Below are 14,178 nucleotides of genomic sequence, written 5' to 3'. Positions count from 1 at the left end.
TTTCTCTTTCTTCTTCGTAGGAGGCCACATATGCAGTGTAGCTTTGGGGTGCTGCGATCCGTCGCATGTGCTTATGTCCAGATACTGTACATGCACGGTCACACACAATCTTGGATTGTAGTACTCCATAAAAGCCCACCTCGCACTTACAAACATCAGATACCAGCTGGTAGATGTATGTATAATGACCACCACAGAATTTCAGTAAGATTTATAGGAAAAGGGGGCAAATTTATATCTAAGATAAGTTAGATACTACTAGACATATTGTGGCTTATACAAATGAGAACTAATACGCACATATATTACAGACTGGGGCTCCCATATTCTACACCCGAACAAAGGGCTTGTTTGGATGAGGCGCTACTACACCAAATCCCTTAAACTAAACAAAATTCCTTGCAAATCTCTAGGAGTTTGATCCGATACATGCCCATCCAGAAAATACCCAAGGTGATGCAGTCTGTTTCTCATGCATGCACATCAAGAACCTGAGCCTCATAACTAGTTCGCAGAATCGTCATAGGGAGAGACATAGCCAGGCAACCACATAATCCTGTATATCTCTTGAAGCCCACCTCTGGTTTTCAACAGATTGACAAAATAGACCAAGCCTTCCCTTCCATATTTCTTCACGCCAGCAACATCGAACAGGAATGCACAAATGTAGAGGAGGAGAACCGGCATCCTGTGTCATGAAACTATATTCAGTTACTGATTGAATGATCCATATCCAAAAGAAATGCATGAGAAAGATAATTGTATTGTTTCATTTAACTTACAAAGGCCAGAGCCAACTCCACTCTATATCATATTGATACAGCAGATACAAAATTTAGATGCTTACATGAAGTATGGCTTGGGACTGCATGTTCTACACAGAGTTTAACCAAGACTTGGCAGACTACTGAAATCTGATTACAAACATGTATATATCTACTAGATAAGATACATAAGAAAATTGACAGATAGAACAGAAAGAGTGCTAGCCTCTGTTGGGAGGATTGTACTTATCAAGACCATGGCACCGCTAACAAACACTAAGTATATCATATGTTCATGTTAAAGCTCCAATATTAGGCCACAAAGTTAATGATAAGCTTGGCAAAAATTCCAGCAGAGGCACATACGATTTAGACCAACCATGGTGAATGGCAACTCAATGACTGAATGAGATGGCATGACACGTTGAATGGAAGCATTAGACAGTTTGTGGTTTGCACATTTGTACTCTTTGCATGCAGTGCAATGAGACGAATGCAGTTTAACAATACTTCATGCCTTCTTGGACAAACAGAATTATGAACTGCATTCTCAAGGGGGGAGAAAATGTGGCGATTAAAGATTTCCTGACATACTGGACATGAAGCTAAGTTATCAGGGTTCATGTGGCTGTGAAAACATTGTACTATCTTGTTGCGGGCCATTTATGCTAGGCTAACTGCCCACACCTCATGTGTTGATTAATGTGTGTGACTCATATGCAGTCTGAATACCTTTGCCCCCCTATTATTAGTATAAGACAAACACAGCCCTTAACACTTCTCTCAAGAAGCAAACTTTAACTGGGGCAGCAGACATGCAGACAACGAAATCCAATAAGGGCAAAAAATTGTATCTTCATCTTTCTCATCCATCACTCATCTAGTATGTAAGCCTTACTGTTTCCACTTTGTATATGAATTCAACATCATGGATATATATTGTTCTAGTTCCCTTACACATATTATTTTCTACGGCTATAATGTTTCCCTAAAAACCGCATTTCCAACACAAGGTTCTTGTGGACACCAAAAAGCATTAGCTACCGCTGTATGATGGACATATAGGTCCTGAAACATAACTCCTATGATGTTGTACTGTTGGTATATCAGCTTGACAAGTTATCAAAGCTCTAAAATGTTAATGAAAAAAGATGCATAAAAAACAGAATTATGTGATGTATAAACTAGAAGGTAAGTTGTCATTCTAGAGTTTGTAATTCAATGTTAGAAGAATGATATCTGTTGTTCCAAAAATGCAAGTGATGGTTTGGGATAACACTACTGGAATTAGCTTATTTGCCGTCTGCCCATTCTTTGCCGTCCGCTTGCTGACGGCAAGGAACGTCTTTGCCGTCAGCCACAAGAAAACAGACGGCAAAGATGTGGCTGATGGCAAACAAAGTCTTTGCCATCAGCCCGTTCTTTGCCGTCCGCTAGCAGACGGCAAAGAGGTGGGTGGGTCCTGTTATTGTTTAACCAACTCAAGCCCACTGGCCCCACCTCTTTGCCATCTGCAAGCGGACGGCAAAGAATCTTTCCCGACCGTTGGCGGACGGCAAAGAGGCGGGTACGTTAACGGCCGTCCCGCCCCCCTCTCTTCTCTCCACTCTCTCATTCCTCCCCACCCACACCCGCGCCGCCGCCGCCGACCCCGTCTGCCGTAGCCGGCCGCCCCGCCGCCCCGCACCCCTCCCCTGCGGCCCCCGACCTCCACCGCACCCCTGCCGCCCCTTCCACGCCCCCCCCCCCCCGCCCCCTCCCCTCCGTCGCCATCCCCCACCCACACCGGCCCGCGCCGTCGCCGCCAACCCCGTCCGGCGTAGCCGGCCGCCCCGCCGCCCCGCACCCCTCCCCGACCTCCGCCGCGGCCCCGCCGCCTCTTCCACGTCGGGCAGCCGCGCCGCGGCCGTCCGGCCTCCCCCTCCACCGGGTCGCCGCCTCCTCCAGCGGCCGCCACAGCCGTCCGGCCTCCCCCTCCACCAGGTGAGCTCCTCCCCTCTTTTTGTTTAATTAGTGTCATGTGGGGGCGTACGTATAGGAGACGTACAACCAGAGAGAGGAGGCCAGCGGACAGGGGGTGTCCAAATTAATATCAATTAGTATCAGGTTTGGGAACGGAAGGGTTTTTTGTCCCAAAGAAGGTTTTCCTACTGTTCCTAAAACAAGTAGGAGTCTGTTTCTATTTCTAGTAGGAGTCGTCATGTAACTTGATTATTTATATTGCCTCCCTGTGGAGGAACGAATCAAGCAAGAAAAAAACACAACTTGGTTACCCTGCGCCTTGTGCGCCTCTCCTCTTCCCTGCCACGGGGCGACGAGGCTTCAAGCCTCGTCCTCCCGTAGAGCACAGCTACAACCTACGATCAACTCCCAACGCTCCTAATTCCTAAGCATCTGACAATTTGGTATCAGATTCATCGATCTCCGTTGCGCCTGCAACCATGTCGTCCTCTCCCAAGAAGCCTGATCTTCCTAAAACCCTCGAAGACCTCGCTGCCAAGGAACATGCAGATTTCGAGGACGTCCAGCAAAATCTGGGCGATCTGGCCGAGGGCGTCGAACTCCTCCGCGGCGACATGACCAAGGCCCTAAAGGATGTCACCGATGCCCTGACGGCGTTCAGAACAGAATTCAGCGATCTATCACAACAACAGCGCGCACAAAACCTGGCCATCACCAGGTTGGAGCGTGCGAGCCGTGGCGAGCCTTCCCTCGTTACCGCCGACACCCAATCAGCGGCTGCCCGCGTCGGAGGTCAACTCAGGTTGGAGGCTCCACTTGGTTCCGCCGACGAGCGTCCACCCCGCCTTTACAAGCTCGACTTCCCTACCTACAACGGTGAAGGCGACCCTCGACCATGGTTGACTAGATGCAATTTGTTTTTCCTTGGCCAGCGCACGCCTGACACGGACAAGACCTGGATGGCGTCATACCATCTAACAGATGTGGCTGCCCTTTGGTATGGCCATCTAGAGGAGAAGATCGGCCGGACAACTTGGGCAGACTTTGTTGCGCGGGTCAGCCAGCACTTTGGCCCTCCCACACGTGCCAATCCCTTCGGTGAGCTCATCTCCCTCCCGTACAGGCTCGGTGGCGGAGTATACTAAACAGTTCCTCCAACTCTTGTCCCGCATCAATCCCATCCCAGATGACGAGGAGCGCAACATCTTCACCAATAATCTGGGCGAGCCACTAAAAACACAGGTCGAGCTGCTGCGTCCAGCTACTCTCGAGGATGCTATGGACATGGCCGTCTCCTATGAGCACCTTGCCATGGTGACCACGGTTGCTGCTGCCACTCCAACGCGCCCTGGTTGTCCTACACGCCCTGTTCCAGCAGCCCCAGGTGCTGCCACAGGCGACCCCTCTTCTGGGGGCGGGCCTGTCTTCAAAAAGCTTAACGCCGCCGAGATGGAGGACAGACGCAGCAAGGGACTATGCTTCAACTGCGATGAGAAGTATGTCCGGGGACATCGCTGCAAGCGTCTCTTCTACATCGAGTCCGCCGACGACGACGAGGAAGACAATGGTGACAACCTACACATCTCGCTGCTCGCAATCACCGGCGTACATACCAGCGACACAATGCAGCTAGTGGTCCGTGTAGGCGAGCGCGAATTGGTCGCTCTCCTCGACTCTGGTAGCACTCACAATTTCATCAACGAGGACCTTGCTGCACAAGTGGGCAGCCACTTCTCCACAGGGCGCCGCCTCCGCGTAACAGTAGCCAATGGAGATCACGTCACATGTGGTGGTCTTGTTCGGCAGGCTGCCATCACCATAGGCCAAGAAGACTTCCGCGTCGATCTTTACGCCATTCCCTTGGGTGGGTTTGACGTCGTTCTCGGGACACACTGGCTCAAGACACTCGGGCCCATACTTTGGGACTTCACGCGTCTTTGGATGTCCTTCTGGCGGTCCGACCATCGCGTTGAGTGGTATGGTATCGCGGCGTCAACCCAACCCCACCACATTCACGCTTGTTCCGGGCGGGAGCTTCTTGACAGCCTCCTCAATGAATACGTTGACGTTTTCGCAGAGCCTCGGGGCCTGCCGCCGCCTCGCACTCACGACCATCGCATCCGCTTGGTGCCTGGTACCGCACCGGTGGCTGTTCGACCATATCGCTACCCGGCTATCCAAAAAGACGAGCTCGAGAGACAGTGCGCAGACATGTTGGAGCGTGGTCTTATCCGCCGCAGCACTTCTGAGTTCTCTTCGCCCGTTCTTCTGGTGAAGAAGCACGACAGCTCCTGGCGATTCTGCGTCGATTTTCGTGGCGTCAACGCCAACACCATCAAGGACAAGTTCCCTATTCCTGTAGTAGACAGAGCTACTGGACGAGCTAAAGGGCGCCCGCTTCTTCACAAAGCTGGACTTGCGATCTGGTTATCACCAGGTGCGCATGCATATTGAGGATATCCACAAAACAGCGTTCCGGACACACGAGGGCCTGTTTGAGTTCCTCATCATGCCTTTTGGACTCACAAATGCGCCGGCAACCTTCCAGGCTTTGATGAACGACGTACTTCGACCCCATTTACGCAAATTTGTGTTAGTATTTTTTTTGATGATATTTTGGTGTACAGCGCTTCATGGTCGGAGCATGTTCGACATGTGCGAGTCGTTTTGGAGCTCATGCGCCAGCACCAGTTATTTCTCAAGCGCTCCAAGTGCTCTTTTGGGGAGGAGTCGGTTACGTACCTCGGTCACGTCATCTCCATCGACGGTGTCGCCATGGACAATCAAAAGGTTATGGTTGTTGTTGACTGGCCGGTGCCGCGCACAGTTCATGCGGTCCACGGTTTTTTGGGGTTGGCCGGCTACTATCGGAAGTTCATCCGCGATTTTGGCATTATTGCAGCACCCCTCACAGCTTTGCTCAAAAAGGATGGATTTCTCTGGTCTGAGGAGGCAACACATGCTTTTACAAGATTGAAGACTGCCCTGACTACAGCACCAGTGCTTCAACTTCCGGATTTCACCGTGCCATTCATTGTGGAATGTGATGCCTCTGGTTCGGGATTCGGCGCAGTGTTACACCAAGGTGCGGGACCCATTGCTTACTTCAGTCGGCCTATTGCTCTTCGTCATGTCTCCCTTGTTGCATACGAGCGCGAGCTCATTGGTCTCGTACAAGCTGTGCGCCATTGGCGGCCATATCTCTGGGGTCGTGCCTTCGTTGTCAAAACCGATCACTACAGCCTCAAGTTCCTTCTAGACCAGCGCCTCGTGACTATCCCACAACATCATTGGGTTGGCAAGCTCCTGGGCTTTGATTTTACAGTGGAGTACAAGCCTGGCCGGCAGAATATTGTGGCTGACGCACTGTCGCGGCGCGACACTTCTGATGCCCGTGTGTGCGCCATAAGCGGTCCTTCCTTTGATCTATTTGAGGAACTTCGTCGGGCTACACACACTGACCCAGCTCTCATGGCATTCCGCGAACAACTAGAGAACGGCGAGCTGGGACCCCCATGGGCACTCATCGATGGCATTGTCACTTTTGAGCGTCGTGCCTATGTGCCACCTTCCTCACCACTTGTGGCAGATATACTCGCAGCATCCCATGATACCGGCCATGAGGGTATTCAGAAATCGCTACACCGTCTTCGTCGTGACTTCCATCTACCACAGGCCCGGACAGCTATTCAAGACTACATCCGCAACTGCCTAGTTTGTCAGCGTAACAAGACCGAGCAGCTCCATCCAGCAGGCTTGCTTCAGCCCTTGACAGTACCATCTCGGATTTGGGAGGACATTGCCATGGACTTCATTGAGGGATTACCAAAAGTGGGCGGCAAGTGTGTCATTCTTACCGTTGTGGATCGTTTTTCCAAATATGCACATTTCATTCCGTTAGCGCATCCGTACACAGGTGAGACGGTGGCCAAAGCCTTCTTTGCTGACATTGTTCGTCTGCATGGCGTACCAGCCTCCATCGTTTCTGATCGAGATGTTGTTTTCACCTCTGGCTTTTGGAAGGCTCTCTTTGCTGCTTCTGGTTCTCGCCTAAACATGAGCTCAGCTTTTCACCCGCAATCTAATGGCCAATCGGAGGCCGTTAATCGGGTAATTGCTATGTACTTACGCTGCCTCACTGGTGACCGGCCCCGACAGTGGCTTCAATGGTTGCCATGGGCGGAGTACTGCTACAACACATCTTACCACACCGCTCTCAAGGATACGCCATTTCGTGTGGTGTATGGTCGTGATCCGCCTTCCCTCCGTGCATACTCACCGGGTGAGCTGCGTAATCAGGCTGTCGAGCGCAACATTGCAGACCGCGGCCAGTTCCTTATCGATGTTCGTGACCGTCTCCTTCAGGTTGTGCAACATTACAAGCATTACTATGATGGCAAGCATCGAGCACTTTCGTTTGAGGTCGGCGAATGGGCTTGGTTGCGTTTGCAGCGCCGTCCAGCAGCGTTCCTTGGATCTGCTGCCAAGGGAAAGCTCGCACCTAAGTACTTTGGTCCCTACAAAGTCCTCGCCAAAATTGATTCTGTTGCCTACCGTTTGGAGCTTCCACCCCGCGCCCGCATCCATGATGTTTTCCATGTGGGTGTTCTGAAGAAATACCAAGGCCCTCCTCCAGATGCTCCACCGGTGCTGCCAGCCATCTTCCAAGGCCGTGTTCAGCCAACACCTTCCAAGGCGCTGCGTGCACGACTATTTAGGGGTATGCAACAGGTTCTCATCCATTGGGAGGGCCAACCGGCGTCTGATGCTTCATGGGAGGATGTTCCAGCCTTCAAAGAAGGCTATCCAAGCTTCCAGCTCGAGGACGAGCTGTTTCAGAATGGAGGGGGAGATGTCATGTGGGGGCGTACGTATAGGAGACGTACAACCAGAGAGAGGAGGCCAACGAACAGGGGGTGTCCAAATTAGTATCAGTTAGTATCAGGTTTGGAAACGAAAGGGTTTTTTGTCCCAAAGAAGGTTTTCCCTACTGTTCCTAAAACAAGTAGGAGTCTGTTTCTATTTCTACTAGGAGTCGTCATGTAACTTGACTATTTATATTGCCTCCCTGTGGAGGAACGAATCAAGCAAGAAAAAAACACAACTTGGTTACCCTGCGCCTTGTGCGCCTCTCCTCTTCCCTGCCACGGGGCGACGAGGCTTCAAGCCTCGTCCTCCCGTAGAGCACAGCTACAACCTACAATCAACTCCCAACGCTCCTAATTCCCAAGCATCTGACAATTAGTTTCTTTTTGTTTCTTTTAGTTTAGTTTCTGTTTTAGTTATAGTTATAGTTATAGTTTAGTTTTAGTTTAGTTTTAGTTTAGTTTATTTTAGATTAGTTTTAGTTTTAGTTTAGTTTATTTTAGATTAGTTTTAATTTTAGTTTAGTTTATTTTAGATTAGTTTTAGTTTTAGTTTAGAAGAAGTAGGAGGAGGGAGGAACAGAAGGAGGGAGAAGAAGAAAAGAGAGACCCCGACCCCCGACCAACCGACACCCTGACACCAACCCCGACTGCGGTCGACCCCCTGACACCCTGACACCACACCCACCCTCACCCCCGACCCCTGACACCCTGACCCCGACCCTGACACCCTGACACCCCGACCCTGACACCCTGACACCACACCCCAACCCCATATATATTTGTGTTGATCGGGTGTATTTTTATTATGGTCATGATTATGATACACTTAAATTATATATATATATATATATATATATATTATTATTATGTTCATGTCAGGTATCCAAATTTTTTATGTTGTACTAATTTCGTTTACTTTTTGTCATTGCAGGTGTTGACAGGATGGTGGGCAAGGGTCCAGAGCGCCCCGATCCTCCTGCGAGCGCTACTGGGAGGGGTGGTTCCATTATTCTAGCCCAGCCCCTCCGGAGAGCGTTGCTAGACAGTATGCAGACAACTGTTGCAGGCGCTTCTTCTTCGGCTGGGAGAGGTCGGGGGAGGACGAAGAAGCCTGCTAGAGGTGGACGTGGTAGCGGGAGAGGTAGGAAGGCTGTTACTCCTTCCTCGCCGCCACCCTCAGCTGATTCACCCGACCACAGGAGTGCTCCGTCTGACGTGGACCCGTCTCGGACTCCGGTCCATGAGCCTCCGGTCGCTGATCCTTCCCCTGACCAGACTCGGGTCGCCGATCCTTCGCCCCACGTGAGTCCGGTCCCAGAGTCTTTGTCTTAGAAGACTCCGGTCACGGGGTCTTCGTCCCAGAAGACTCCGGTCATGGGGTCTTCGTCCCAGAAGACTCCGATCACGGGGTCTTCGGCCCACGAGACTCCGGAGGCTAGTAGCTCGGAGGATGGTAGCGAGGACACCTTTTCAGATGATAGCTACAGCGACGACGAGCTGGTTGAGAAGGGCAAGAAGGTCTACAAGTGTGGCGCTACAAAGCTCCCGCCCGTGCCGACGACCCCCGACCAGAGGTGGTTGATTGCGCCTAAAGGGTTGAAGTAAGTGCATTTACTATTTTTTTAACCTTTTGCCTTCATGTTCCTTCAAATTAATATCTAATGTGTTGGCCTTGTCATACTGCAGGGGCTGGGTATGCCCCAGTGGTTCCCGTAGGCCCAACCAGGTCCTTGGTGTGCTTTGCCGGCAGCACTTCCCTGGGTGGGTCACGTTGCCCGGTGAGGGTCAGGTTCCACATCTAGCACTGACCTGGGAGCTGTACTCGGTTGCCCCGGCCCCGCCGGAGGAGAGGGTCGACGGTGTCTTGTGCGAGACGGTGGCCGACATTGTGTTCCTTCGGTCTTGGGAAATTTCTCCTTTACGGAATTAAAAATCAACACTACCTAGTGATTGTACTAATCAATGTTGTCTTGTTTGATTGCAGACCTTCTACAGGGTTTCAGAGGGAGAGCAGGAGGCCGCGTGTATGGTTGTCGAAAACGAGTGCAGGCGCCTACTTTAGAACTCAAGGCACGAGGCTCGGGTTGCAGGCCGTTCGAGACTACTACGCCTCGAAGGGTATTAGGAGGGGCAAGCAGAAGTGTCGCGACAAGTTTCTGAGTAAGGAGAAGTACATGCAGGTAATTACCTATTCTTAAGGCCTTGAACTTAGTTTTCTTGATTTGATTCGTAGGCGTAGCGCTGAAATTTCTCTTGCCTCACTTAGGTGCCCCCGAGATGGTGTGTGGATAAGATGGACTGTTGGGAGGCGTAGGTGGATGCGTGGTGCTCTCCCCAATGGAAAGTCGAACACCAAAGGGCCAAAGATAAGCGCGACCAAATGGAAGGTGTGCCACACCATCAAGGGAGCTCCAACCTGTTTGAGTACGGGGATAACTGGGTATGTGGTTTGCTACATGATTCATGCAATTCATTCTTCATGCTAGCATTTATCCCTTCCAAAATGACTTAATATGCTATAGTTAGCTCTAAAATGACATAATAACCTTGGATAGCTCAATAATGACATAATTAGCATAATTTGGTCAAAATGGCATAATAATCTTGGTTACCTAAAAAATGACCTAAACTTGGCTTATTTTCCTCGAAAATGACATAATAACCTTTCTTAGCTCCAAAATGACCTATTTACATAGCAATATCATTCTTCATGCTAGCTTGAGCCCTTAACTAATATTTTGCTCCTCTCTCTCAGGCGCACTACCACAAGAAGCCTGTGCCAGGTCTGTTCGACCTCTATGGCATGGCCCATATGGCCCCGTACAAGAAGGCCAAGCCATTCACGGAGTCTGACCTAGATGATCCAGAGAGCTTCACCAACAAGACCTCCCACCACAAGCTTGTGAGGTACAGAGACGAGGGGAAGGCGAGGAAAGGGGAGGACTTTAACCCGAGCCAGGATCCTTTTGATACAGAGCTGGTGATGATATCTGGTGGCAGGAGGTCCCATGGCTCTCAAGCCATTGGTGATGGACTGATACGTTGTCCTAAGACTCCCGCAAATCAAGAAGCGCCTGAGTAGCTCTGATCCTGAGATAACGCCTCGTACACGGCCCGCGGAGATCGCCATGGCGGTTAGTTATACGGACTCTCTCACCTTTCCTCCATTATATTGTGTGTGCGTTCGTCGATGATTACAGTGCTAACGAGGAGTGGTGTGTTGCAGGCTATTGTTGAGAAAGAGAGATTGAAGACGAAGGAGCTTGTGGAGGAGGCAAAAAGGGAGGCAAAAAAGGAGATGGAGGAGAAGACGGCTAAGCTGTTGGAGGAGGAGAGGAACCGGAACGACGTCGCTAACCGGGCCCTATCCGAGCTCATCGTGGTATGTTTCTCGTGCATATTAGCCCAATCATGCACGTAATGTTCGCATTACTATCCAATATGACTGACTCGTGAGAACCAAATGTGCAGACCATGTGCGAGAAAAACGGTCAGGCCCCTCCGCCGATGCCCCAGATTGCTCCGGCGAACACGGTGAGTTTGATTTGAATGGTCGTTGCTTACTACTATTCACATTTCAATTTGCGAACTTGCTAACGAGACATTATTGGAAATGATCTTTGGTGCAACATGGCTCCCGACAAGCATCGACCACTCCTTCTGCCAATGCCGGAACCCCGACCGGTCCTTCATCTCCGTCTGGCACTGGCGCAGCCCCGACCATTCCTACACCTCCGTCATAACGGTATTTTTCTTCTTATTTAGCGTGTTTAGTCCATTTATGACATAATTTAGCCTATTTAGTCCACAAATGACATAATAAGATGAAGAAAATCAAGGAATAGGAAGATCTTCTTCTTCTTCTAGTCTTATTATTATTATTATTATTATTATTATTATTATTATTATTATTATAGTTTTCTTCTTCTTCTTCTCCAAAATGAAGTTAGCTCTAAGTTATATCAAAAATGGCATAATATGCTTAGTTAGGTCAAAAATGGCATAATTAGCTAGGTAAGCTCAAAAATGGCATTTTTCTTCTTATTTAGCCTATTTAGTCCATTTATGACATAATTTAGCTTATTTAGTCCATAAATGACATAATAAGATGAAGAAAATCCAGGAAGAGGAAGAGAAGAAGAAGAAAATGAAGAAGTTCTTCTAGTCTTCTTCTTCTTCTAGTTTTCTTCTTCTTCTCCAAAATGAAGTTAGCTCTAAGTTATATCAAAAATGGCATAATATGCTTAGTTCACTCAAAAATGGCACAATTAGCTAGGTTAGCTCCATTTTACCTAAGTATGCTTACTTCTTCTTCTTCTTCTTCTTCTTCTTCTTCTTCTTCTTCTTCTTCTTCTTCTTCTTCTTCTGATTCTAGTCTTCTTCTTCTAACTTTCTTGTTTCCCATTTTGCAGATTTAATTCACTATATGGAAGCTTGCATGGATGGAGTGCTTGTTTCCCTTTTCTTTTTTTCGTTCGTATCGATAAAAAATGTGGAACTTTGTTATATGGATGCATGCATGGAACAATGTGTTGGATGAACATTGTGATGTTACTGTAATATGTATGGATGGAACTCTGTTTCTTATTATGTATGTATGTTGTCATGGATGGAGCTATGTGTTGGATACATCATATGTCTGCTGTGCATGTGAAAAAAAAATTATATATATATATATGTATGTATATCTGTGTGTGAATTCCTGTGAAATTAAATGGATTCAAATAAAAACAGGGGGTATGTAGCCTTTTTGCGGTCTGTGAGCGGACGGCAAAGAGGACACGTGGCAGCTACCTGTAAAACCTGGGAAACATTGGCTGCCTATTTGGTCACTTTGCCGTCCGCTGGCAGACGGCAAAGATTCAAATCACTTTGCCGTCCGCTGGCAGACGGCATAGCTGGCCACGTGGCAGCTCCCCAGTACTGCCTAGCTGAGCTCTTTGCCGTCTGCCGTCCGCTGGCAGACGGCAAAGAGCGCCGTTAACCCCCTAACGGCACTCACGCCACCGCACTGCCGTCCGTTGTCGTTGCCATCTGCTGGCCTCGGATGGTGGATGGCAAAATCCTTTGCCGTCCGATTCCAGGAAGCGGAGGGCAAAGAAGGCCTTTGCTGGCACGTGTTCAGACGGACAGTTTGCCGTCTGCTGGCGGACGGCAAAGACGTTTGCCGTCCGTGATCCATGTCTTTGCCGTCCGGCAAAGAAGCTGATTCCAGTAGTGTAAAACTGTCGTGCCTGACTACTAAATGATTTAATAGTTAGACAATACATACTGACCTAATAACATCCAGGAGGACATAGTTTTTCTTGATGTCCTTCCAAACCATGATAAGTATGATGCCTACAATGAGAAGGAGATCCAATGAATGTCCAATAATATGGCTACAAACTAGTATAACTGAAAACCAATTTTAAAAATAAAAAAATACCGAATTTCAGCCGCGTAATCAGGCTGTTGGACTTGTGGCTTCTGTGTAACTCTGAGGACAAAACACTGAGCTTGTAGAAGATGAATGCGAGCACTGCATCAACAAATATGGAAGGCGCCGTCTTCCACAGTTGGTAACAGCCAACACATCCAAGAAATGCACCTGCATTTAAACATAATCACTACAATGCAATGGATTCGGCAGACAGCAAGTTAAAACAATGAACATACACCAGAGCAATTGAAATCAAACGAACCAAAGAGGGTGCCCAGCTGATAATCCTCAATGTCGTAGACACGGCGGAGCGAAAAGAGTTCCCCTAAGTTGCGAAGCTGCGGGCGGAACATGCGTCCGAACTCCGTCTTCAACACCTCCCATTCCTCGCTCCTGGTCTTCTTCTTACTGACGCGCGGCACCTCCATGTCAGGAGAAGGACAGGGGGGGCAACGCTGTAGAGGCAGTGCCTTAGAGCTTATGCACCCGAATGAACAATGGAGTTTGGGAACCCGGAAGAAGATCTTACCACTGGCCACGGGCATGAAGCGCCGACGCGGTGGGGTTGGGAGTTGGGCGAGAGGGAAACCCTAAGGCTCAGCTCCCTGGCCCCAGTTCCCGCAGCAAGAAGGGCGCTGCGGCCGCTGAAGGCTCCGCTCCGAGCAGCCGTTGTCCTCTGAGCCGTCGGGTAGGCGCCGGCGCCGCCGCAGCCGCCGCCGCACCGGACAGCCAACATCGCAACGGTGTCTCCTCTGCGCTCCCCGCTACCGCTTCAGTGGAGACGGACACGGGAGAGGCCCTATTCGGCTCCTTCAGCACTGAATCTTTGATCTGGGCTCGATAGAGGATCAAGTGGGCTTTATTCGCGAAGCCCATTAGCCCAACTGCTTCGTTTCGTCGGCTGTTTCCCTCCGTTTCGTTGACTGTTTATTCTTGTTTAGCGACTTGACTGTTTCGATGGGATTTTTTAGCGACTGTGCTGTTTCGTTTCGTTAAACTCCTTTAGCGATTGGACTGTTTGGATGAAAACAATTGTTGTAAATTTATTTTTAAATAGCTCATGCTTACAAGTAATCTGGGGAAAGACCTTGGAAGTGAGACATATGCTTAAAAACAAGAAAACACTACCACATGGTATAGTCTTTAGATATTTTTTGATCTG

The 14,178-nt window shown here is 49.4% G+C and overlaps 1 protein-coding gene across 1 annotated transcript; it reads right to left on the bottom strand.

Annotated features, from left to right (window-relative positions):
• Positions 1 to 216: 216 nt before the first annotated feature.
• LOC123104229 (uncharacterized) lies at positions 217 to 13,813 on the bottom strand. Its single transcript, XM_044525994.1, has 5 exons — positions 13,546 to 13,813; positions 13,279 to 13,471; positions 13,023 to 13,184; positions 12,871 to 12,934; positions 217 to 688 (listed from the first exon to the last, which is right to left on the bottom strand). The coding sequence occupies exons 1-5, from the start codon at positions 13,750 to 13,752 to the stop codon at positions 505 to 507; spliced, it is 810 nt and encodes a 269-aa protein (XP_044381929.1). The 5' UTR covers positions 13,753 to 13,813; the 3' UTR covers positions 217 to 504.
• Positions 13,814 to 14,178: the final 365 nt, after the last annotated feature.

This window comes from Triticum aestivum, chromosome 5A, assembly GCF_018294505.1.
Source record: "Triticum aestivum cultivar Chinese Spring chromosome 5A, IWGSC CS RefSeq v2.1, whole genome shotgun sequence".
NCBI classification, from domain to species: Eukaryota; Viridiplantae; Streptophyta; class Magnoliopsida; order Poales; family Poaceae; genus Triticum; species Triticum aestivum.
Note: the sequence above shows the minus strand (reverse complement) of the source record. Positions and strands in the feature narration are given on the sequence as shown.

Bases quoted from the DNA above. Each gene is read 5' to 3' on its own strand.
- LOC123104229 (XM_044525994.1), bottom strand. From the start codon at position 13,752: ATGTTGGCTGTCCGGTGCGGCGGCGGCTGCGGCGGCGCCGGCGCCTAC. The intron at 13,185-13,278 runs GTTCGTTTGATT...GTTTAAATGCAG, and splicing joins TCAGCTGGGCACCCTCTTTG to GTGCATTTCTTGGATGTGTT. The intron at 689-12,870 runs GTCAGTATGTAT...TTCATGACACAG, and splicing joins GTCCTCCTGGATGTTATTAG to GATGCCGGTTCTCCTCCTCT.